At 36.3% G+C, this 26,772-nt stretch overlaps 1 protein-coding gene across 3 annotated transcripts; it reads left to right on the top strand.

Moving 5' to 3' along the window:
• Window positions 1–1,258: 1,258 nt before the first annotated feature.
• LOC114297248 (putative disease resistance protein At4g19050) lies at window positions 1,259–24,477 on the top strand. Of its 3 annotated transcripts, XM_082916380.1 has the most exons (4): window positions 1,259–1,504; window positions 6,673–14,300; window positions 14,923–15,068; window positions 24,222–24,477. In XM_082916380.1, the coding sequence occupies exons 1-2, from the start codon at window positions 1,449–1,451 to the stop codon at window positions 8,747–8,749; spliced, it is 2,133 nt and encodes a 710-aa protein (XP_082772506.1). In that variant the 5' UTR covers window positions 1,259–1,448; the 3' UTR covers window positions 8,750–14,300; window positions 14,923–15,068; window positions 24,222–24,477. The 3 variants fall into 3 exon arrangements, with proteins under 3 accessions (XP_082772506.1, XP_082772505.1, XP_082772507.1); XM_082916379.1 differs by lacking the exon at window positions 24,222–24,477 and having other exon boundaries at window positions 14,923–15,354; XM_082916381.1 differs by lacking the exon at window positions 24,222–24,477 and having other exon boundaries at window positions 1,260–1,418; window positions 14,923–15,354.
• The last annotated feature ends 2,295 nt before the right edge of the window (window positions 24,478–26,772 follow it).

Here is a 26,772-nt window from a genome sequence, read left to right as displayed (position 1 = left end):
TACCAAAAATCCCCAAATTCGCTATAAATCTTTGAAATAGCAAATAGCTAAGGTAAAACTCATACAAGAGTGTGAAGAATATATACCTACCTCAAAGTTAGAAGACCAAGAAGAGTGGAGAAACCTCAAGGAAACAGAAATCCACTTTTGTTCGGATCAAAGACAAGCCCTCGGAGTGCTCTACCTTTTTAACAAAGAGAGTAGGTGGAGAAATCACTAAATCTAGGTGTATTTGTAGAGAGAATATGAGTTTTAGAGGGAGGGAGTCCAGATCTAGGGTTTTTAGAAAGTTTAGAGAGAGGGAGAAAAATGAAAAAGTGATGAAAAAAATTACTTTTACGAACTGATATACGCACAGATTGCTTGAGCGCAAGAAGTGACGCTCGAGCGTCCAGACACAAAGAAGTGTCACCACTCAAGCATAAGAAGTGTCACTCGAGTGAAGAATACAAACTATCAGAAGTTTTGCAGACATGTGACTACCGCTCGAGCTCAAGAATGTTTGTTTGAGCGCTAAAAACGCCGCTCGAGCGAAAGATGCATCCTCTCAGTAGTTTTGCAGACTTGCAAAGGTGTTGGGAGTTATCAAAGACTGCTCGAGTGCAAGAAGCTACACTCGAGCGTAGAACCAAATTCTGGGCAACAAAGTTTTGATAAATAAGCTACCAACTTATTTTAAACGCAACCAATACATCTCAAAAGCCAAACTCAAGAAGGAATGGAGGAATAAGTCATGAATAGCAATACAAAACAATGAAACTCGAGTCCAAAACATGAAATGGGTCGGGTCTAAATCAGAATATTCACATTATAGAACATTTACTATGTTAATGTAAATATTATTATTACAGGTATTTTGATAATTATGTAACGCATAGAATTTATTAGAACATAAGAAATAATTTATACTAAGTAGAATATACGTAAGCTAAGGGAGATTCATGTATAAATGTCACTTTTTGAATCGTTATTGATATCTCATAATTATGTTTTTTGACTTTTGCACGGTAAAAGAAAAAATTATTAGTTGATTTAGGATTCCTAATTAATCACAAACCCACGTATTTCTTATATTTCCTAATCACGATATAAAATTATGAATCACACCCCTCTATTAATTATAAGACACTTAAAACACCATACAACTGCGTTCCAAGACTAACGGCTAACTTGTCCTGTAAAAGCCAACGATTCGTAACACGTGTTTCCTAAAATTTAAAATAACACTTATTATGAAAAAAGAAAAAAAAAATGTGAAACTGGGGTAGGAATATTAATCATGGTTGAATTGACCATAGTTAGTATTTCGCTTCTACCTCTATGCGACTCCAGTTGACTAATATGAAGCATCACCAACTTTGCCGATCCGAGCAACTTTGAAGACGAAAGAGGAGTAAAGGAGCCCTCTTGCTTTCTAGGTTCTCTCTCTCTCTCTATCTCTCTCTCTCATGATCCAACACATTTTTTCCCCTGTTTATGTCAGTACATCGTCCCGATCAAATTTGTAAGTACACCTAGAAAAATAAAATAAAATTGCAATTTGACAGTTTTGAGTTCCATTCAAGTCAAATTACTAATATTATTTCCTTGGCAAATATTAGTTCTATAATTAATTTCTTAGCAGATAAATCTGTTTATACATTTGTAAGATTGTTCTTGATTATAATAATGCATGTATAAGCCTTTCTAGGTTAGCGTCGCGCCAATGCTTTGGAATTTATACACAGACTAAATGATTATCACCTTTACATTTGTTGTGTTAGATCACCAAGTGTTCTAAAAAAAATTGTAGTTGGTTCCAAAAATTTTTGGAGTTCAAGTCTTATAGTATACTCTTGTTTTCCCATTATATTTTCAGGGGAAATTACAAAATAAACATCAAGGTTTGACCTTTGCAATGAATTAAACCCTCTTATTCTAATTTTTTTTGTCAAATTAAACCTTGATCTTTCAATGCGATGTCAATTCAAACCATTTGCCCATTTCTGTTAATTAGAATTAATAGAGAAAGGTTAATATTTTTAATTTATTCTCATAATTTCTATTTTCCCTCTTTTCTTTCTCTCTTTATTGTGCTGTCACTCTCCTTCTTCTTTCCCTTTTTGCCCCAAGTTATGACAACAACAATGCCACTCACCGGAACTAGGATTAAATTGAAAAATTATCCAAAAGGAGATTGGTAAAAGGATTAAATTTTCCATTCTCTGTTAGTTTGGATTGAAACTATATGAATTAAAAATACAGAGTTTAAACTGACAAAATAAAATGTAGTGTGTAATTTGTTAATGGGTTGAAACAATGGGGATATTTATGTAATTTCTCTTATTATTTTGTACTTTGTGTGTATTTATGGACTCTGTTCAACTTTTTTGTTTGTCTCTCAACATGCGAGATAGGGTCACACGGTATGGGGAGTGTTAAATAATCTAACATATGTTGTTGGGTCTATTTCCTAACCAATTTTAGTAGTTTTTAAAATGAGAATCATTGGATAGGCATGTGATTTTAGGCTAATGTTTTAATGTTTAGATGAATTATATGATGCATTGAATATAAAAACAAAAATGAAACCTGGGCATAAAAATTGTCAACTATTTACAAAAAAATGAAAGCAATTTTTGAAATGAATGAATTTAAATATCTTTCATGATACGAAACTAAGATTGTCATAAAGAATCTGAAATGTGAAGTTGAAATGACTACATTGAGAATTAAAAGACATGAATTAATGTGAATTGTTTGATAAGTGGAATTGATAGAAATAGTGTAATTCAAAAACAAAATAAAATTAAAATTAAGACTTAAATAATTACATTAATGTGAATTGTTTGATTAGTAAAATTGATTGAAACAATATAATTCATGTAACAAAGATATATATTACAATTAAAAATAGAATCAATTGGAAGAAGGGATAAATATAAGTTGGGTTCATGCATAATTTTCATTGTGGACTAGAAAAAAATAGAAACCAAATGTAAAAATTTACACCAATATATGTATCTATATATATTTATATATGTATATCTGAAGGATATCAGTGTACTCCTTCCGAGCGTTAACTAGATCTCCAGACCGCTTGGCAATCCTAGCCTGATCATAGCCCTATGAATGAGCAAGTCTATGGTGGCTATATCTCTCTAAGAAGGCAAGGCAAGTCTATCTAGTTATAGGGTGGCACAGTGGCACTTAATAGTCAATCAATTTGTTGTCCCAGTTCGCAGGTGTAGCCTAGAACATGAGAGGGGTTAACAAAAAACACGAAAGTTTCTCGTTATATTTATTTATATAGTTGTAGAACTATAACTAAAAGAAAGTGTCCGTTGACGTAGGTTATTTGTTGTAGTTTTCTTTCTTTCCTTTTTTTTTTTCATCGGGTGGTGTTCAATCTACTGAATTTATTAGTACAAGATTGAAAAGAATGCTTTGCATTCCAAGTGAGATGCCCAAGAGAAAAGGAATGAGGGGAAGAATTGATAAGGAATGTATAACATAAAATAGTGAATGTAAAAACCAGACAAGAATTCTCAACTTGAGATGTTAGAAGGTGCAAAATCAATGTGTGCTGGAGCTGCTATGTCTCAGTTTGATCCTCATTGTACTCGTCTCATGCTATTGTGCTTGTATTAGGTCTGGGTAGAGAACATGTGATATACCTCAAAACAATAAATTTTTGTTACCTCAATATATATTGGCAGCCATAGGTCATTTGAATCTTTTTTTTGTTTTTTTTTGGCCTTAAGAAATGATGAACAATTTCTAAAATTGGTAAAATTGTAAACCCAAAAATCCAAAATCAAGGGGGAAATTCATTTAATTTGAAAAGTTTTAATGAAGGTTAATTAATTTGTAATAAAAACTTGATAAATGACTAATTGCCAAAAACGTAAGGGGTAAATTAATAATTACAACTCTTTTGATCTATGAAATAAAAAATTGTATGCAAAATTTAAGATAGTTTAGGTTTAAGCTTATATTATATAACATTTTTAGGAGGTTGATTTATTTAACATTGTTTTTTTTTGTTTTTTTTTATTTTTAATTTTATTTATTTTTAAAGAGTAATGGATTAAGTGTGGAGGTGTTTCAATATGATCTTATTCAAACTTTATATTATCAACTTATTAAAGATTAATAGTTGACTTTATTGTCACGCTCTCTATTTCTTAGGGGAGGACGCAAAAGTTGCAAAGGAGCTTAAACAATATTGCTATTTCCAGCATAATCTATACCCTACAATTGATTGAGACCATTTAGCATACAATCATTGAGTATGTAATAAAGTTAGTGATTTTATATGATATATATATTTTTTCTATTTATAATTACCATAATTATTTATTGAATTTTATTGACGCTACATTTTATTTTCAATCGAAGAGAAAATTTTCTTCATTAAAATATAAAGAAAAATTAAAAACAAAAACTAGAAAGAAATGAATGAAAAATGAATGCATCCTAATTATTAAGAAGTTATTCTTAATTTGATATATGCACGAAGTAACCCACTTGATTTAAATAATCCAACCTAATTGTCATGCGCTTTATCTTATTATATTAGGCTATGTTGCATGGACTCTGAAAAATAAATACCCATATGTCAGACACCCAACACTTGGATAAGGGTGTGGGATATGTATCCAATATTTTCCATTGGGTGCTTCTTATATATGTGTATTTAACACTATCATTATATATATGTATTGTTGTATAATTGCTATATAATGAGTAAAATTTTTGTTTGACATTAAATGTCACATATAACACCATTTTGTCTCATATAATAGATTAAAAAATATAAATAAAATTTTTGCCAAGTCTGTTTACTTTTAAATTTGAGCTTTGATGGATCCACCTCTAGGTATGCATCTGCACTTGACACCCGTACCTAAATCTATGTAACATAGATATTAGGTTATCGGATCAAGATATGCAGACATTATATTGACGTGTTAAAATTAGAGGCATTTAGTGAGAAGTCCTATTTTATAGAATTGTTGGGGGTTAGGTCCTACTTATGATATTTTATTCCTATTAGTCTTGTTAGTGTTTTTTTTCCTCCAGAAATACCCATACATGCAAATAGTGCGCCTAGTTGAAAGAAAAATTATTAGGTGCTCTAGGTGCATCACGTAATGTCATCCATCAATCAACAAACAACATGCCTCTATGCCCCAACACAAAATTGTAAGCCCCACTCCTCCCACAAACACATCTCTTTGATGGTACCACCTGACCATGCCCCAAGAGCACTAAATAACTTCTCTTTGATAGATCTCGATGAGTAGGTTCTAAAATATAGATTTTATAAAAAAGCGGATGTTTAATATGAAAATTATGAAATTTTAAATTTTAAAATACATAAATGATATTTTGTCATATCATCAAGCTTTTGCATCAGCACATATCTGGCTCCTTTCCCTTTTTAATTGAGGGCAAAATCATCTCACAATAAAAACAATTGGAAAAAAGGACTTCTTGGGATAAGAAATTTCACATGAGACTTATCCTAACATAACGTCACCAAATAGGACTTATAGGTAATTAATCGTTAAAATTATTATAATAAATCAAAAGGTAATTAGGTACTAGTATGAGTCAAATGACTCTAGACTAAAATTTTTTGCCCTAATTTTTAGGGTGCAATGTCTATGATATAAAGTTGTAGGTCCAAGCCAAGATAAACTAAATTTCATTGGTTCAATTAATTTTACAAACAAACATTTGGTTTGTTGTGATAAAAACCATGCATTACTCTAGTACCAAATGCCTAATGCTAAACTTAATTTCATGTAATTATTCTAAATGCATATGAAAAAAATGTAACTTAAAATAGTCATTCCCTTGCATTTAATCCGCGAATAAGTTTTTTTATTATATTCATTATATACCTTTTTCCTATCAATTAAAATTTAAGAAACAATTGTGATCATAAATAATTTACATATAATGTAATATTTCAAATATATACGTAAAGTAATAAAATAATTGTCCCTAATTATTTCTTTCAAAAATATTTTCTTAATTCATGCATTGCATGAGTTCATTGCTAGTTTTACATATTGGAAAAGAATAACAAACAAATCCTAATATCTATTTTAGAAAGCTCTACCATAAAAAACTTTGGAAATTGTGGGATTGAAAATTCCGAAAAATTAAAAACTCTAAAGATATAGGTGTTAATCTGTATAAATTCACATTATTTTTATTTTATCATTAGATCCCAAAGGTTCGGTGTGTGCCCAATCTCTCCCTGCCAAACACACAGTTATGTGTACTATTTGGGCATTGTTTTAAACTTGCATCGTGTTTCATGATTGTCTCAAAGATGGATAAGTGCCTGAATGTCCCCCTAACAATTTGAAGAATGTCCATTTCTAAAAAAATAATGAGGGATGTTGCAATGCATGTCCGATGTGTTGGACCGAAAAGTATCCAATGAATGTGTCCAATATATGTCCAACACACATAGAACCTCCAAATGTTTGTGTTTTTTAGGTATTTACAATACAGCCCAAGTCAAATGGAGGCATGCAACATTTAATGTTGGGATGGTCCTGTTCATTTGCATCTAAACTTGGACAAAACCTGAACTTGCTGCTATCTTCAATTTTTATGTTATTAATTTATTTTTCCAAATTTTGTATTAATTCCTTTATGAAATTTTTGTAGTGGAATTCTTTCTGCAATGGCATCTAGTACTGTGGTTCAGCGGGGTGTTGATATGTTCAGGGAAAAGGGTGTAGAGAAAATTATTCTTGTTGGGGTTTCCGGAGTTGGGAAAACATGGACAGCTAAACAGTTAAGTAAGCATGCAATTAAAGAGGGTTTATTTGAGATTGCTCTCTGGGTATTCTGCAACAGAAAATATCATGGGACAGCTCTTAGTGAGAGTATTGCTCGTCAATTGTCTCTCCTACCCATTGCTGACGAGTGGGAAGCTGAGGATAGCAAAAAGAAGGAAAAGGAGGAGGAGAACCATGAAGACTTGCAAACGATGATAGCTAAATCCCTTGAGAAGAAGAAGGTTCTTTTAATTTTGGATGATGAGGGAAACAAAATGAAGGAAGGACAGATAATGACCGAATTGGAAACTCTGCTGAATCTTCCCAATGTAAGTTCATACAAGGTTCTAATCACTAGCACAAATGCTCCTGCGGGATCCAAAGATGAGATTCTGGTGAAGCCCTTGTCTATGGAAGAGTCATTGTCCTTATTTCGAGATAGGGTTGGGAGAAGAGTTTATGAAGACCCAGTCATTAAAGATTTAGCTGAAAAATTCATAAAAGAGACCAAATATTTTCCTGCTGCAATTATGTTGATGGCAAAAGCCTTCAGTTATTTTGTTCAATGTGATTCCGGAACACAGATGCTTGAGAGTGCTCTGAAAGAAGCATTTGAATTTGATAGTAAAAACTATAATTTAGCATGGCTACTACACAATGGGTATGACATGTTACCAAGGAGTGTTTTAATTGACTATTGTCGGCATGGTAGTCGCTTCTTTCGCAACCGTGGAAGCATTCATTACAGTGAGTTGATAGCTTACTGGATATTGGAAGGATACCTTGGGCATGTTGATTGTATGGAGAAGGCATATGAAAAGGGCCATTCTGTTTTCATGGAGCTTGTGGATTGTCAATTGTTGAAAAAACTGGATAGTGGTTATGTTGTCATGGACAGTGGCCAAGCAATTGTAAATTTGGATGACTTTGACCACTGTGGATTCGGAGGGACAACCAGTCTTGGCTTGGCTAATCTGCTTGAGGACTGTGAGGGGACAACCAGTCTTGGCTTGGCTTATTTGTTTGAGGATGGTGAGTGGGAAGGCTTTGGGAGAATCAGTCAAGCAGATGGAATGATAAAATCAGTTTGTTCAACTAAAATGGGGCAGAAACTGTCAACACTTTTCCTTAATGGAAATCGTTGTCTGGAAATCCTTGATAGTTTCTCTGGGTTGGAGGAACTCCAAGTTCTTGCCCTTTTCAACCCGACTGCCAAATCACTGACACAACTCTTGTCTAAAATGAGCCAGCTTATTGTGCTTGTTCTCAGAGGTTGTGATTTTTTGGTGGAGATGGACCACAAGTTTGAACTTACAAGATTGACTGTTCTTGAGATATCTAATGCTAGCTCCTTGAAAACAATTCCAGATGATTTTTTTGCACATATGCTCCAGCTTCAAAGCTTGCATATATCCGAACTGAAGGCTGATCCTTTACCTTCATCTCTTTACAACCTTAAAGAATTACGCCAGCTCATTCTTAGAGGGTGTTCTTGCTTCAAAACAATAGACAGTATGAAAAATTTCAAAAATCTCATGGTGCTTGATGTTTCTGGTGCTACATCTTTGACAAAATTTATCGACAAAACCTTTCGACACACTCCAAAACTTCAGACGCTTAATCTTTCACATACCTCTATTAACAGGATACCAAAACTTAAAGATCTTGGACAGCTTACCCATCTCTCACTACGTGGCTGTAAACTCCTAGATAGACTACCCAAAACTGATTTACTAACTAGTCTCCAAACTCTTGATCTTTCAGGTGCTATAAAGTGTAAGGAATTCCATGAGCAGTCACAAAAACTTTCTAGTGGCCTTAAAATTCTTGATATATCACAAACTCCTTTAGAAAAACTACCTTTTGAGCTTAATGCTCATCATCTCTTTATAAAACATTGCCTTCGGCTACAAAAACTACCTTGCATTGAAGCTGTTAAAACTTATGTAATATTGATTGATTGATTACAAGATTGTTATTTATTCTGTATATTACAATTCCTATATATAGAGGAGAAGATGGTAGTGGAGTGTGTGATAGTGGAGGTGGATGGTAGTGGAGTGTGTGATAGTGGAGGTGGTAGGTGTGGAGAAAGATAGTGGAGGTAGTAGGTGAGTGGTAAATTCTAACAGCCCCCCGCAAACTCAAGGAGGAGAGAAACTAACCAACTTGAGTTTGGAGAGAGTAACAAAACAAGAAAATACATAAAAATAAAAAAGGATAGGAGACACTGTATGGTCGTGTCAGACCGTTGGTGAAGACACTGTATGGGGTGTCATAACGTTGTAGAGGACACTGTATGGTGGTGTCGGACCGTTGTAGAAGACAGTTTATGGGGTCATGTCGGACCGTTGTAGAAGACAGTTTATGGGGTCATGTCGGACCGTTGTAGAAGACAGTTTACGGAGTCTTGTCGGACCCTTGTAGAAACTAACCGGAATCTATGTCGGGACAGTTTACAGAGTCTTGTCGGACCCATAAAGGAGCTAACCGGAATCAATGTCGGGACAGTTTATAGAGTCTTGTCGGACCCTTGTAGAAACTAACCGGAATCTATGTCGGGACAGTTTACAGAGTCTTGTCGGACCCATAAAGGAGCTAACCGTTGTAGAAGGTGCACCCTCAAAAGGTGTGCCCAATTTTATCAAAAGGCGTGCCATCAAAAGACGTGCCATCAAAAGGCGTGCCCACTTTATCAAAAGATGTGCCATGAAAAGGCGTGCCAGTTTGTCGGGCGGCAAGAGGCGCGCGATGCGCGTGGCTGGCCCTGGCTATTTAAAACAAGGTTGAGGCGAAGGCTGTGCATACGAGTCTGAAACCTCTGAACGCTCGGAGAGCTTGTCTCTGCAAATCTTGAAACACCCGGAAACCAACCCTTCTCTGAAACACTTAGCAACTCAAAAACATGGCCTATTCTTCCCGTCCAGTTACCCAGAACCTGCTCACGCTCTTTCCAGAACTGAACGAGCCCACAAGAGAAATAACTGGGGCGGTGGCCAGTGAACCGCAACCAAACACCGCTGGTTTTGCTCCATTGAACTTTCCGATGCGGTCGGTGGAGCAAAAAATGGCGATGCAAACTGATATTGAGGCTAATCAGTATACTCTGAAGTCATGCGTGGAAACCATGACGGCGGTCACAAATTTGTCGAACCGGCTGCAGAGTAGGACAAATGAGGTGCAGCATTTAAACTCCCAGCTGGCTCTGCTCCAACGCATGTATAAGGATGCGCGAGCAGAGATAAGCGTGCTAAGGGCAGAAAACAAGGAGCTGAAGCGGAAGGCCACCGTGATGTTCCGATTTGGAGGGCCGCCATATGCGGCAGTGGAGGAGTATGGGGGAGTGAACGTACGTGGTGGACAAGGAAGTTCCGAGGCAGCACCGTCAAGGACCGCCCAGGACGGAAGCAAAAAAAAGAGACCTGCAGCAGAGTAAAGAAGAAAAAGCCCACTGTGGGTGTGGGTGTTTTGTTTTGGTTTGTGTTTTTTTGTTTTTGTTTTTTTTTTTTTTTTTTTTTTGTGTTGTTGTAAAATGGTGATCGGGGTGAGCCCCAACAGGAATAAAATGAGTGTGGTAGCAGTTCTTCTTCTGCTGTTTCTGTTTATGGTTTTTTTTATTTTTGATTTTTTTTTTTTTTTTTTTTTTATGTGTTTGTTTTTTTATGTTTTTTTAATAATAAAAAAAAAAATATAATAATACAATAAAATAGAGAAAGAAAACAGAGAAAAAGATGATGATGGGTGTGCACCTCGTGTATGGGTGCCCAGCTGCCCCCCCTGCAAAATGCAACCCGAGAGAGAGAGCTTTTTTTTTTTTTTTTTTTTTTTTTTTTTTTTTTAATAAAAGAAATAAATAAAGAAATAAAATAAAAGAAAAGAAAAAAAGTGGAGCAACGTGGGGAGGTGCAAAAGTGAGGAAAAATGTTTGGTGAGTGGAGAATAAAGAAAAGAAAAGAAAAGAAAAGAAAAGAAAGGGGTTGTGTGGTGTGGGTGGTGGAAAAAGTAAAGTGGGAGAAACATGATGGCCTGAACCAACTCCTGGCTCAGGATTGAACTCTGAGACCTTAGATACATGATCATCAGAGGAACGTGAATCGTGATGTGACACATTGGATCGAGGTGCCTGAACATGGTGGTGATTGACACCATACTGCGATGAGTTTGTTGTGCTGGAAGTCTTGCCATGCATTCTACCCATCTTAACAATGTCAGCCATTGATACTTGACCAGGGACTCCCGACCATAGAGGTTGGTATCCTTATTCTCTTTTTTCTTTTCTCGCTTGCGCTTCACCTCGTGAAAAGGATCTTGAGAGAGAAAGAGAGGGTTTTCGGAGCACACAGAGAAAGAGGGAGGGAGAGGAGCTTAGATACTACTATCTATCTTAGATACATGATCATCAGAGGAACGTGAATCGTGATGTGACACATTGGATCGAGGTGCCTGAACATGGTGGTGATTGACACCATACTGCGATGAGTTTGTTGTGCTGGAAGTCTTGCCATGCATTCTACCCATCTTAACAATGTCAGCCATTGATACTTGACCAGGGACTCCCGACCATAGAGGTTGGTATCCTTATTCTCTTTTTTCTTTTCTCGCTTGCTCTTCACCTCGTGAAAAGGATCTTGAGAGAGAAAGAGAGGGTTTTCGGAGCACACAGAGAAAGAGGGAGGGAGAGGAGCTTAGATACTACTATCTATCTTCTTCGCGGCGGATTTCGAAGCAGAGCCGAGCAAGCGAGAGAGAGAGAGAGAGAGAAGCCAGTGAATCGCGATAGATCTGAGATAGTAGGGATCGATCTCGGTACTACGAACTCGGCTGTGGCGGCGATGGAGGGAGGCAAGCCTGTAATCGTCACAAACTCCGAGGGGCAGCGAACGACGCCGTCTGTGGTGGCGTATACAAAGGTTGGGGATTTGCTTGTAGGTCAGATTGCTAAGAGGCAAGCTGTGGTCAACTCTGAGAACACTTTCTTCTCTGTCTTTCTACACACACATAAAAGGAAATGATGCAGCCACTAGAGCCACAATAAGAGATCCAATCGAAACGGCAAGTGCAGCAGAACCAGAAACCCCTGCAACCGGTGCCGGAGCAAGCTCATTTGTGCCTGCAGATGGGCTTAGACTTTGTTACAGCTAGTGATGGCAGGTATATGTAGAAAATAAGCGGAATAAGTTGAGGTCCGGCGGGCGGCCAAGGCGAGGTTGCCGCCCGCCGGTGAAGCGAAAAAAGACTAAGTGCTTAACCTTGCTCTGATACCATGTTAAAACTTATGTAATATTGATTGATTGATTACAAGATTGTTATTTATTCTGTATATTACAATTCCTATATATAGAGGAGAAGATGGTAGTGGAGTGTGTGATAGTGGAGGTGGATGGTAGTGGAGTGTGTGATAGTGGAGGTGGTAGGTGTGGAGAAAGATAGTGGAGGTAGTAGGTGAGTGGTAAATTCTAACAGAAGCACTTAAAGATCTCGAGGTACTTGATCTTTCAGGTACCTCAAGTCTGGTTGAAATTGAAGATCAATTCTTTAGCCATCTGTCTTTTCTTCAAATTCTCAACCTGTCGAAAACTGGAATAAAAACTCTTCCTTCAGTTTCCAAGCTTAAAAACCTGCGTCAACTATTATTGTCGGGCTGTATTGCTTTGACAGAGATAAAAGATACATCTTTTGAGCAGATGTCTTGCCTTCAAAATCTTGACCTCTCTAACTGTACCAACTTGAAAGCACTTCCACCTCTAGAAACTCTATCAAATCTTAAGGAGCTAAATTTATGTGGTGTTAGTTCTTTGAAGAAAATTGGGGCTGGTTTTTTGGAGCGCATGAGCCACCTTCAAATTCTTGACCTCTCTGAAACCCAGATTGGATGGTTGCCATCCATGTCAAACCTCAAAAGCCTTCGTCAGCTATCTATAAGAGGTTGTGAGGATTTACCAACAGTGCCAGATTTGGAAGTGCTCATGAGCCTTGAGGTTCTGGATCTTTCTGGAACAGCAGTCACTCATATACCATCCCTTGAGAATTTTAGCAACCTCAAACAGCTCCTCCTTAGGGGTTGTTCAAACTTGGAAGGGTTTATGCATGGGGAAATGATTGATCTGTTGGGGACCACTGTCAAAGAGCTTCCCTATGGAATCTCAAAGTTGACTCATCTTGAGTGCCTTGATCTGCCACACACGGAAAAAATACAAGGGGTTGAGAGCAGAAATATGATGTCCCTGCCAGAAGTGGATGATCCTAATCAGTGGAGCATGTCCAGTTTTGACAATCCTCACATTGCTGTGAGTGGTATTCAGTTTCTTCAAATTTTAAAGAAAAATCCCTCTTTACTGGAGACTCAATTTCATTTATGTGTCCATCCTACCAAAGGGAAAAATAAGAAGGGGGATACATATTCTTATAGAAATGACCATATTTTCAGAGATATCCTCTTCCAGACTGCAGAATTTGATTGTTTTAAAGAGCAACGATCACTGGAGATACATGGATTCGATCTTTTCCCCGGTGGTGTAGGGGATGTGCTCTGCAATGCTGACTGTGTGTTTTTTATCAATAACACATTCAACAAATGGTTTTCTGATATTGGTGTTTCCAGCCTTCAGGCAATCAAAGCCTGTTGGATTGAGAGATGCACAAAAATGGAGGGTGTTTTTCAAGCAGGAAAGGAAGATGATATCGCTGAACTGGGGTTAGAAATTTTAGGGATTTCAAATGCTAAAAATTTGAGTAGTATATACAGTGGGAACTTGCATTGTCGGAGCTTTCAAAAGCTTAAATGTCTATATCTTGACTGTTGTCCTAAGCTTTCAACTGTTTTCTCGTCATCCCAGCTGCCAGAAAACCTCAAAGTTTTTCAAGTCAGATTTTGTGATAAATTGGAGACTGTATTTGAACAATCATCTGCAGAGCCCAAATTGCAAAATCTGGAGACATTATATCTGTGGGAATTACCAGAACTAACGAGCGTTGGATGCAAATTGCCCTCTCTACAAACTCTAAAAGTATGGGAGTGTCCAAAACTGCAGAAATTAGAAGACACTATCAGATTGGCTGAAAGTATGCAGACTTTATGGATTTCCAATGTTGTTGATTTGAAGAACATATACAGTGGAAGCCGGCAACTTGAAACTTTGATTCTTGAGAGTTGCCCCATGCTTGAAACTATTGTCACTTCATTGCAGCAACCACAAAGTCCCATGACTGTCAAAATCAAGTCATGCAACAAATTAAAGCCTGTGTCTGGAAGCAACACATTATCAGAGTCTATAATGCAGTAGCTGCACGCACTGAATCTGCACAAATTGCAAAATTGGAGGAAATTGGGTTTAAAAAAACTGTTGTCACAGGATGCCTAAATTCCCTAGTGGGTTGAATATCAAGATCTCCACCTGTTAGCTATATCAGAGGAATTTGACATGGAAGGATATCGGGCAATTGTAATTGAACAAAATACAAATTCATTGAGATGCTGAACAATTGTTGCCTTTTGCACTCCCAATCTGGCTTCAGGTTATTATTTTTAATATTACTTTTCATAATCATTTTGTTTCACTTACAAGTGCATCCACATCCTGCTGAAAGTTGTTTTTTTGTTTCTTTTTATTTTTATTTTTGTTTGTTCTTGCCAACCTAAATTCTAGTATGAGCTTCTTGATGCCTTTTATTAATCTGGAACAACAAGCTGATCATTTTTCATCCCAATCAGAGACATTATATATATATATATTTAGATGCCTTTTTTTTTTTTTTTCTTTTTTAAAATCTTTTCTTGGTTTGATTTTATGCTGTAGTTACATATGCCTCTAAATCAAAGGTTTGTTTTCTGGATTTGTTGAGACTTCAGCTTCCATCTGGAAGAAGGCTGCCAATAAATCATGGATGTAGAGGCACAAGAATAATGTCTATGGTGTTCATGAATATTTTGGTGGTTGAACTCTTGAATGAAAAATAATGTGGGGCACGAATGGATACCTATGTCAGTGCTGCCTTATGAAAAACTTTATCCAAGTCAGGATGAACATCTAAAGCCTTTCTCAACTTCTAGGGCCTAGTACAGTTAGTTGTCTGTCGTCATATACTTCTGAACAACAGAAACTGTTTTTAATATTCATTTCTCATTTTAATTTTGCAGGGATTGTATATTCATTCTAGCTGCTACTGCACTTCTCAATTGCATTGTATTGAGAAGTTGCTTTCTATTCCTGGGCGTTGGTCATCTCAGTTGGAGCATAAATGGGATTTTACTAGACAGGGATTAGGAGGAAGTTTAACTTTGAGGTGAGCATCTTTGTCTCCGGTTGCGTGTGATTCTACATTAGCTGACTGCTATTTTTACATGCCACCTTTGTTTAATATATTTTTTTCCTACTCTTGTTTCGCTTTGTATTGTCATATTTTGGCTCTTGTTTTATGCCATATATGCAGGCACTGTAAGTACATTTCTGAGTAGGTTTGCATTTTCTCTGGAGAAAAAGTAAACTTGTTGTACTTGGGCGCCTTGGGTTAATAATTGCTTATTTGCCTTACTTCACCTCAATAAGCAATAGACTAGATCATCCATGTCCTTTCCCATTTCTACATTTTTCTACACCTGCAAGTTTTACCCCATTGAATAAGGGAGATGGAAAATACACCGAAAGAATCTCTCTACACCAACGGTACATGAATTTCTTTCATAAGGTGGAAGGATCTCACTGCATCTGGTGGGTGTAAAAACAAATTGTGCGAGTCTGTTTAGAAGTTACCTTTGAATAACTGTCATCTGCAGTTGCCTGTTTACATGAATGTCATGTTATCTAGAATTCAGGGATCCTCAGAAAGCAATTCTTGACTGAAGTGTATGCATCCTCTAGAAATTGAATTAGGGGAATCATGTTTTTCATTGTATTTCAGAGGACTATATGGTGCTCATAGTGTTAAAATGTGCCAATAATTCAGGATTCCAAGGAATGGCCTTGCAGTTTTCTTTTTCGTATCATTGTGTTGATTGTATTGTTGACTCTATTTTATATACTATCAAACAACATAGACTCCTTATGCCTACTTTTGTTCTATGAGTCTGACAGCTTTGGTGGGCAAAAGAACTTCAAAACTAGAAATAAGAAAAGTAACCCCAAGGAGTAGGCCTAGTGGCAAGGTCTTGGGGATGTGCTCCCTCGAAGGTTTACGGATCGAAACCTCTTAGGTGTGAACAATTTCTTGGGGCCATCGGACTGGGGGAAAAACCTTTGAATTAAACATGGTACACTTTTGGAAAACTCATTGCTAAGGGCTTGTGCACCCCTGAGGATTAGTTGGGCTTTGATCCCGACACCCCAGTACCAATAAAATAAATAAATAAATAAATAAATAGTAAATAAAAAGTAAAATAAAGCAAAGATGTCAATGTTGGTTGTTGGCCTCCCATTCTTTCAGAAATTCAGGGTTGTCTTGTAGAATGCTCACTCCAATGCGTTATTTCTGTGCTGCTAGACTTCCTTAGATTTGTATATTATCTTGATTTTGCATTGGGAAAAATAAAATCAAAAAAGAGTCTTTTTGCATGCTACGTTCTTCCTCATTTGTTCCACTCACTCTTTCTTTCTTGCCCTAGTCAGGACTGATTTATGATTTTTCTTATCATTTTAACCCTCTTTCTCTATCAGGCTTACCTTTTTCTTTTCATAATAAGCCAAACAATAAAATACCCTATTAAAAAATGGTGTTTTTTTATGGCAAAAACAGAAATCAAGAAATAATAAACAGGAAATTAACACACAAGCACACAAATGATTTATGTGGTCTGGCTATAAGTCTATTTCCATGGGTGAAGAGTGATGAGTGAATTTCACTAGAAATATAAAGATTACAATGAGCCAGCTCTTTGAACTCAACCATCTCTTACATAAGATCTGCAAAAGACCATCAAACCTAAAATCCCAAAATAATCCAATATATACAAGGGTCTGAAAAGAATCAAACCAGGACAAAATATCCCAAATGCAAATAGTGGACCTAGCAATTATTTGGGTCATGTGGTCCCAATGAGTGATGAACATAATCTGTATTGAATTCAAGTCACGCCCATAACAATTTTCTTCAGTTTGCATTGATGAATCCAAAAAGTTTCATGAATGCTTCGTATCTCTACGCACGCTGCATGCTTATCATCTGAACCATGTCAATGTTGGTATTCCTTCTCATAAATCCAATTCTATGTTACATGTGTAAGAACCAGAATTTCAATTAATTAATTATCTATTTAATTACAATTTAAAATTTATTATTATTTTTTAAGAGGAAAATTATGGTAAACTATAATTTGATCTAATAATTTTAATTTATGTAAATTAATGGAGAGACAAAAATAAAATAAAATAAATAAATAAAAGAGATTAATTACTTTTGGAAGTCAATTATATGCATATACAAAAGATAGGATAAAACCCTAAGTCCTCATTATATTATTCTCCATCCTTCTGTTATTACAAAAGCTAGAGTGAGAGACGACTAAGGTTGGTATCAAATACAGAAACATCAGAAGACATAGATGACAAAAAATCTCTTCACATTATCTGACTTCTTCCTTGCAGCTTGTTTAGTCAAAGCCTCAAATTGTGCCTCTATGAATGACTTCAGGAGAGGCAAAATGATGACCTGATAAGCAAGATTAGGCCATTGCTTATGTTTCACTTCTAGCTCCTGCATAACAAGAAAATCCCATATGGTCATTGTATCAATTCTGCTAGACCCCACATACAGCTGCTCAATTTGTCTCTGCATTAAAATGCCAAAACAAATATGTTTTTGAGCCACAGACTCTCTCCCATTTGAAAGATTATTTGCTATTGCTTGAATCCAAATAAGGCGCTGGATTTTTGTAGCTTGTATAGAGGCAGGCCACAGGCCTCTCTGCAAGTTCAACCTTGTGTCCAAAGTTGAAATACAATGACACTCAAATCCACCAGGGTCCCAAGTCTCACCGAAGCAAGCAAAGTGGAAATAAGCAAATAAAACTGGCAGAAACTTTTTTATGCCTTCTAGAACAAACAGACAACTGATAGATGTCAACATTAATTGTTTCTTCATCATATTGTGCTACAAAATTCATTGTAACTAGAGAAATTGTTGAATTCAGATCTGTGATAAAAGCCATTTTAACCTCCTTGGCTTGATGTCCCATAGCCAACACATCTAGTGAAATCCCTGAAATCTGAATTTTTTCGTTTGCTTTAATTCCCAATTCAATGATGCTTGAACATTTGTCATTTTTCACTGATGAACTGTCAGATTTAGGAATCTTCTATTTAGACACAATCTCTAAATGGAAAAGATAGTGAGTTTTCATATCTAGATTTGGAACATCTACTTTTAATTTCCCCAATTGTACTACCACCACCACATTCTTCTTATTTGTATACGACTCATCATCTGAACTGTTGTGGCTGTTGTTGCTAGAAATCCGTCCATCCAAGACTTTTTTCCATCATAAGATTCTTCCTCGTACCCAGCATACTTGATACAATGATTCTTTCTGTCAAAATCTTCATTGGCTTCAATACATCGTCAACTTGGATAATAATTCCCCTGTTTTTAGCTATCACTTTTGAATCATCACTTTTTATAATCACTATCTTCATCATTCCAACTTAAAACACCCTCTTCTAATTCCTTTGCTTCATTGTAATGCATATTTGGATCACATTAAAAATCAAAAACTGTCTTGGAATTAAGTATTTGATTACCAGCACTTCCATCAAAAATCAATTCTTACCATGAGATTTGATCTCAGAATTGGTGCTCCAATTGCTCATCTCTTGTAGTAAAGCTCAACCAATGGTTTGATCCATGGTATAGGGTTGGAACCCTTGCACACCAGCCTTAATTTCATATGTAGGTCCATTAATGAAGCACTTTATTAAGAATTCTTCAGGCACATTCTGGGTTTTGTCAACTATTTCTGGACCGAAGGACTTGAAAGTCCTAGCCAAAAGAAGTGCTAGCTCAAGATTTCTTCTATTTTTCTTTCCTCCACCACCAAAGCTCTCTCCCTCTCTCTCTCTCTTTCTCTCTCATCTGGATATAGGGGTGTGTGGGTGTGTTTTTGATGCTCAAAGTATAGAGGGGGTGGGGGTATTTATAGGAAAAATAGTGTGAAAAGTTTATATTGCTCATTGGTTGGAAATGAATTGAATAGTTTGGATTTAGTTATGATTGAATGGAATGGAGGATGATTAAGGTGCCTAATTAGGTGCTAATCATGATCTACTTATGAATGTTTGTTGAGATTGAATGGAAAGTACAAACAAAATCTCCATTTTTTGGGATACTAAGGTACTAGGGTTATAATTACATCCTCAAATCATGCAAAGTGTATCAAAAGTACATATATATATATATATATATATATGCACCTAGTATGGCCAGCCACATGGGTGGATTTTTTGAAGATTTTGCTTTCATTATGTGTACTAAAAATCTTTATGTTGAAGATATTGGTGTACAATATTGTTTGTTTAAATGGATGATAATGAATATTGAGTATATTGTTAAGTTGAAATTATAGAGTTATTTTGGGATTAAAAATTTTTAAAGTGTTGTATTCATGGTATTTTATGAATGGTGATATATTGATGATTAGGTTTTGTTCTTTTTTTCTTTTTTTTTTTTTTTTTTTTTTTGTGAAAATGAAAAGATGAAATGTGGACTTTTGAACTCCTAACCTTAAAAAGTTTACTCTTGGACAATTTCTTGATTTTTGATGTAAATATCATGTTGATTAGTTAATTTTAGAAAAGTTGTGAAGATTATTATTTGTTGAGAATTTGGCGAAAATTGGCTATTTGAGTAGCTTGGTATGAAATATGATTATGTTTGAAAGATGAGACATATTATGTTCGATATTATTTCTTTGGAAAATTGTGAATATAATAAACTTACTAATTTAGTGGATTAAATTAGTTTGGTTAAAAGTTTATATCCTTTATGATTAAAAGTGTATTATTAAGATTATACTATAGCTTTTAATATAGTAGGATAGGAATGGTAATATTCAATAAGTATGAGATTAGATGAAAATCATATTGGTTATCTAGGTTGAGGTGGAACAGAGTTGATTGAAAGTTTTGTGTGAGTCAAAACAATTAGGAAATTGATTATTAGTTTTACTAGTTTGAGCATGCTAATATGTATTTTTGAACCTCAAATTCATATATGAGATACTTGATTTGTAAATTGAGGGTTGGTTAAATTGGGAGTTGATTACCTATAATCTTGCTATTAAATGTATTTGCTGTATATAAAATTACATGTTGGTATTTGAAAGTGAGAAAGCCCCAATTTGTGGAAAAAAAAAAAAAAAAAAAAAAAACCTAAATGTTAATATTTTGGGAGTTGTTGGATTATTGGGAAAAGATTATGTTTGGTTTTAAAATTGTGGATTTGATTGAAAAACTCTTATGAAACTTTTGGAATATCGAGTATTGATTACTCCTTTAAAATGTTGAATTTAATGGAAAGTTGTATAAGTGTTGAAAATTTGTCTTTAAAATGTGAAATATGGATTATTTTCTAATGTTGGGAATAATGCGGGATTCCAAGTTATGGTTGTATGTTGAATTGTATATCCATGTTGTTATCTTTTGATTAATACATTAGAGATAACTGCTTAGGCTATCAGTGGGGGATAGTATTGATTGTTGTAGAACTTACATAAGACTCAGGTTGATTGAAACTAATTCACTTATGTATTGCATCTATTCGAGTGTTTTATACTCGTGCATTGAAAAAGTTTATTTTGAGAAAAATTGGTGAATACCGTGGTGAATCTGATTAGGAGGTGTGGGTTGTGGTAATTAAGTTGGCCTGTGTGTCCGTGGTGAAAGTTTAGAAATCCGCATAGTTAGGTGTTGAGCCTTCTAGTTAATACCGGTAAATATGACAATTGGTAGTGCTTGCATAACCTACTTGCCGACACGTACCTAAAGATTCCCAGTGTGTGTATTACTGTCTATTTTTTGCTTTGAAGAAAAGACATGCATATAACTCGTATTATAAACTTTGGCATCGCATTCATTTTGAAAAAGATGTATTGTTAACATTGAAGCATGTTGATTTATTTAAGTTAACTAATTGTGGTTAATTAATTAAACTTGGATTTGAGGAATTAGGTAATAAAATCACAAGGATATGGGATGATATGACTTTATATATATGTATGGTATCACTGTATCGCTGGGTCCGCATGTATTTTAATGTTATAATGTAAAAATTTATGTATTATTGATTGTTGTATCTTGATATCTTATATTACAAATCAGAGTGGCTCATTATATAGGAGAGGGTTTGGGTAGTAGGTGAGGAGTAGGTGAGGGTAAATTGGTGGTAGGTGTAGTAGGTGTGGTAGTAGGTGGTGGTAGGTGTAGGTAAATTCTAACAACCCCCCGCAAACTCAAGGAGGATAGAAACTAACCAACTTGAGTTTGGAGAGAGTAACAAAACAAGAAAATACATAAAAATAAAAGAGGATATGAGACACTGTATGGTCGTGTCAGACCGTTGGTGAAGACACTGGATGGTGGTGTCAGACCGTTGTAGAGGACACTGTATGGGGGTGTCATAACGTTGTAGAGGACACTGTATGGTGGTGTCATAACGGTGTAGAGGACACTGTATGGTGGTGTCATAACGGTGTAGAGGACACTGGATGGCGGTGTCAGACCGATGTAGAAGACAGTTTATGGGGTCATGTCGGACCGTTGTAGCAGACAATGTTGTGACAGTTTACGGAGTCTTGCTGGACCCTTGTAGAAACTAACCAGAATCTATGTCGGGACAGTTTACAGAGTCTTGTCGGACCCTTGTAGAAACTAACCGGAATCTATGTCGGGACAGTTTATAGAGTCTTGTCGGACCCATAAAGGAGCTAACCGGAATCAATGTCGGGACAGTTTATAGAGTCTTGTCGGACCCATAAAGGAGCTAACCGGAATCAATGTCGGGACAGTTTATAGAGTCTTGTCGGACCCATAAAAAGTTGCACCCTCAAAAGGTGTGCCCAATCTATCAAAAGGCGTGCCATCAAAAGGTGTGCCCAATCCATAAAAAGGCGTGCCATCAAAAGGCGTGCCTAACTTATCAAAAGGTGTGCCGGGCATGATGGTGAGGCACGTGAGCGCCTTGGCTAGCGCGCCCGTGTTGTCGGCTGGCGTCGCGCGATGCGCGTGTCTGCCTTGGCTATATAACCAAGACGAAGGCTGAGGCTGAGACAAAAACACCTGTGAGAGATATTCTGAGAGAGATTGCTGAGAGAGATTCTGTATAACACTCTGTTGCCCAGAAAATGGCTTCGTCTTCGTCTTCCCGTGGACTGCTCACCCTCTTTCCCGACCTCAACGAGTCAACAAGAGAGAGAACTGGTGCGGTGGCACTGGAACCTCAACCAAGCGCCCCGGAGTTTGCTCCGTTGAACTTTCCGATGCGGTCGGTGGAGCAAAAAATGGCGGTGCAAACTGATATTGAGGCCAATCAGTATACGCTGAAGTCATGTGTGGAAACCATGACTGCGGTTACAAACTTGTCGAACCGGCTGCAGAGTAGGACAAATAAGGTGCAGCATTTAAACGCCCAACTGGCTCTGCTCCAACGTATGTATAAGGATGCGCGAGCAGAGATAAGTGTGCTGAAGGCGGAAAATAAGGAGCTGAAGCGGAAGGCCACCGTAATGTTCCGATTTGGAGGGCCGCCATATGCTGCAGTGGAGGAGCAGGCAGGAGGCAACTTGCTGGGTGACCGAGGAAGCACGGAGGCAGCACCGTCAAGGACCGCCCAGGACGGAGGCAAGAAGAAAAGACCGGCGGAATAGGCGAAGAAGTGAGGTCGGTTGGTGGCCGGCTGCAGAAAAGAAAACAAAGCTGTTGTGGTTGTGATGTTTTGTGTATTTTTTTTTTTTTTTTTTGTGTAAAATGTGGATCGAGGTTGATCCCGATATGAATAAAATGAGTGTATTGTGCTTTGTTGTTTTATGGTATTTTATTTTATTTATTTATTTATTTATTTTTGTTTGGGGAAGTGAAAACCGTGTGAATGGTTCACATGGGACTGTCTCCCTTGTGTGATAAAATAATAAAAAAAAAGGTGGGTGTGTGACATATAGGCCTCTGTGGGAGTTCTGTGGAAGAATTATTTTATTGGAGAATGGAAGGAATTAAAAATTAAAAGAAATAGATAAAAGAAAATCACGTGAGTGCAAGTGTGAAAGCTGGTTTGGTGAGGAAAGGAAAAGGAAGTGGAGTGTCAGATCCACTCACACTTGTTTTTGTGTTTTTTGCTTTTAAACAAACATGGCTCTCATAGAGAGAGAGAGAAATCGGTCAAGTGAGATTTGAGATTCACCAACTTGATCAAAGAATGTGAAGAGCGCATTGCAGGGGAAAATGGTGAGGTACCCAGTCAATCGCTGGATCAAACTTCAACTACTGCTACAGCCGGTGAAGCCAGGTGTCGGCGGAGATGTGATTGTGTCGGAGGCGTCGCTGGCGGCCTCCGCCTCTGTTGGTGGTTCTTTTGGCGGTGGCCGTGGAGTTCCGGCGACGGCATTGTTGGTTGTTCAGACCGAGAGAGAGAGAGAGCAGCCTGTGGGTTGGAAATAATGGAGGTAGCATGCTTTCCTTGTCATGGAACATTTTTGCAGAGAGGTGCCTGTTGAGGAACTCAACTCCATTCCCAATTGACTTTGAAAGAGTTGGGCGAGGAAACGATGCGGTGAATGGTTCAAAATCCAACTCAAGAACAAAGTTGCCATTGCGAGGTCCTTCAACAAGTTCTTCTTTGAAATGAAGATACTCCGGGACGCTCAACTCCTCAACAACAAGGGCATTAATATTCACTCGGATGTATTCCCAGACACCGGGCCTCAACCGAATAGCAAGAGCAACCCATGGAGGCAAAACTATTGCTTCCTGGGCAGATTTCAAAACCTCTCCGAAGGGTCCATCATGCAGTTTTTGTTGGGCATTGAGAAATTCAAGGAGTGGGTGAGGCTGAAGGTGATGATTGAAACTGGCAAGGTGGATCTGAACAGGGCTTGTGCCTTCACTGTGATGGAAGTCATGCAGAAAGAGTTTGAAGATGAGAGGTCCGGCGGGCGGCCAAGGCGAGGCTGCCGCCCGCCGGTGAAGCGAAAATACCAGGTTCTTAACCTTGCTCTGATACCATGTAAAAATTTATGTATTATTGATTGTTGTATCTTGATATCTTATATTACAAATCAGAGTGGCTCATTATATAGGAGAGGGTTTGGGTAGTAGGTGAGGAGTAGGTGAGGGTAAATTGGTGGTAGGTGTAGTAGGTGTGGTAGTAGGTGGTGGTAGGTGTAGGTAAATTCTAACATATAATATGAGATTGTTTTGTGAGCTAGTGCTTTACTCACTCCTTACCTGTACATGTGTACAGGGAATGTTTTTGGACTTGAGAATCAAACAAGAAGTTTTATCTTGACATGGTTATAAAGTGGTGATGAGCTGTAATGTTTTTTATTGTTTCTTTGGCCAAGTTTTATACTTTGTAAAGGACAACGCCATCATATTTATTGTAAGCCTCTGTGTATTTATTTTATTTGTATGTAACTGACACTGTTGTGTAATGAGATGGAACATGTGTATTTATTTATTCATCATTTTATCAAAGGATGAATTGTCATTTGTAAATAGACTTAATTAATGAATATTGGTAGTGTTATCCGAATAATAAAATACGGGGCATGATAGTAATTAAATTAATTTTAAGTTATACCAAATAAAACTAGAAAGAAATAGGCAAACAAAACTAAAACCAAAACAACTTGTTCTAATTATTATTCAGTGTGTTTGGTTTGAGTTTTCTGAATTAAGTTTTTTGAAAATTGAATTTTTTAGTTTTCGTGTTTTTTTGTTTTTAGTGAATATTTTTAAAATTTTAAACATTTTTTTTACTTTTTTAAATGCACCTTACCTAGATGTATCTAAAAAGTAAAAAATTTGTAAAACAATATTTTAAAAAATTAATAAATATATAAAAATACAAAAAATATACTGAATTTTTGTATTTTTTTTTTGTATTTTTGGTATTTAGTGAATTTTTAAAAGATTTTTTTATATAATTTTTTTACTTTTTAAGTGTATTTATGTTAGGTGTATCTAAAAAGTAAAAAAATTGCTTAAAATATTAAAAAAATTCAATAAAAACAAAAAAATACGGAAAATAAGAATGTAGAATTTTTTAAAAAGTATTTTTTGAAAAATGAAAACAAACAAGCTGATTATTATTTTTTTTTATTTTTTTTTAAATAAGAAAAATTTAGAGAACAAGTAAATTGAGGAACATATATAATTTTTCCAGAAAAATAAAACTATTATAATATACTTTATAAAAAGAATCTGTTTTTAGTCTTCTTTTTTGAAACACAAATAATCTCTTTTAACATTGTTGTATAAAATTGGTGTTTAACTAAAAATAAAAGAGACTCAGATTTATTAATTGAATTACAAAGTAGTAATAATAGAACTACTAAAATTGGACATTACAACTTGAAGAATAGAGAAGTAAAATGAAGCAAATTCTAAAAATAAAATGAACAAAATTATAAATGAAGCAAACCAAAGCCTGTATATCATATAGTTTCCTTCAAACAGATTTGTCGCATCACCGATGGGTGTTGGAAGTACATCAGTGTCTGTCTTTCAAGATACATCGAAAGTTGATAGCTACAACAGGGGGCACCTTCTAAGTAGAGCTCCGGAGAACAAAACAATAGCAGTACTCTCTCACACTTGGAAGAAATATTGTAAAGACAGAATAACGAAAGAATTCTGGAATTTCTAGGTAGGAAAACAAGAGAATGAGGTCTCTATTTATACACATGGGAAGGAAAGGGAAGGAGCCTTCAACCATGAAGGCTAGGCAACAAATGCAGACTCAATTTTGTGATTAAACCACCATTCAACACAAAGGTTACAAGGTCCTGTAGCAACCATCAACTGACCTAAGTCAAAAAAAGAGTAAGGTTTGTGGGGGCACCAACTTGCGCCAAGCCCAAATCTTATCCATTCCAGCAAGCCTCAAGATCTACGAGCCCCGGTCTCTATTTTTTTGATAACCAACTTAGACCATAGTTTTGGTCTAAGTCCATCCTTGAAGTATTGATAACTCCATTTTGTCCGAAAAATTTGGATGCCTCAAAAGGCTCACACCTTTAGGCTAAACTAGGGATTTAAATACCCATTAATGTTTGTTTCTATAAACAACGTGGGATAGGTTGTTACACACTTTCCCCAAAACCTCATGAGGATAATTTTATGAGACAATTTCTCATTTAAATCTTAATGATTTTTTGTCATTCTTTTTGTGGTATAAAGATCTCAGTGTAAAGAATCTAAATCCACTTGAACCCACCACAACCAGCGGTTGAGACCCACTTGAATTTCCCATTAAAGTCATTGAAAAATTAATATTTTCCAACAATTCGTTCTTTTTTTATATGCTATTATGCACAAAGACTTCGCCATCAGTACAATTTCTAACCAATTTCATCCACCTAAACCAACATATCACTTTTAAGCAATTTTATCCACTGAAACCAAAATATGAAAAATTTAAATGTCCAAAGTCAATCTTCCTAGGACTATCTGCTAACTACTGTAGTTTCAAACACCATTGGTAATGTTTAGTGAGGGTGACTGCCCCTTCTAATCCTGGAACTAGATGTTCAGTCACTTATACCAGGTTGAGTTCACAATAGGGTCACAATTTTGAGCACCCTCAGCCCTCATAGATATAGCTAGCTTCTAAAAGAAGAAAAAGAATACTTCTATATCAGTTCAAAACGTAAAGGCTAAAAGCACCATAAAAACAACAAAAAGCCTGCCTATCCAAGGCTCTAATCAATAACCAAGGGCAGCAAGATTTGTTGCTGAAATAGGCCTTTGTTGCTGAAATTTTTAGCACTAGAATCTGAGAGGAAAGATAT

Source organism: Camellia sinensis, chromosome 2, assembly GCF_055761805.1.
Source record: "Camellia sinensis isolate YWXY chromosome 2, ASM5576180v1, whole genome shotgun sequence".
Taxonomy (NCBI): Eukaryota; Viridiplantae; Streptophyta; class Magnoliopsida; order Ericales; family Theaceae; genus Camellia; species Camellia sinensis.
This window is presented reverse-complemented; position numbering and strand designations above follow the sequence as displayed.

Coding starts and splice junctions, on each gene's coding strand:
- LOC114297248 (XM_082916380.1), top strand. CDS start 1,449: ATGATCCAACACATTTTTTCCCCTGTTTATGTCAGTACATCGTCCCGA. Junction 1,505..6,672: donor ACATCGTCCCGATCAAATTT/GTAAGTACACCT, acceptor AAATTTTTGTAG/TGGAATTCTTTCTGCAATGG.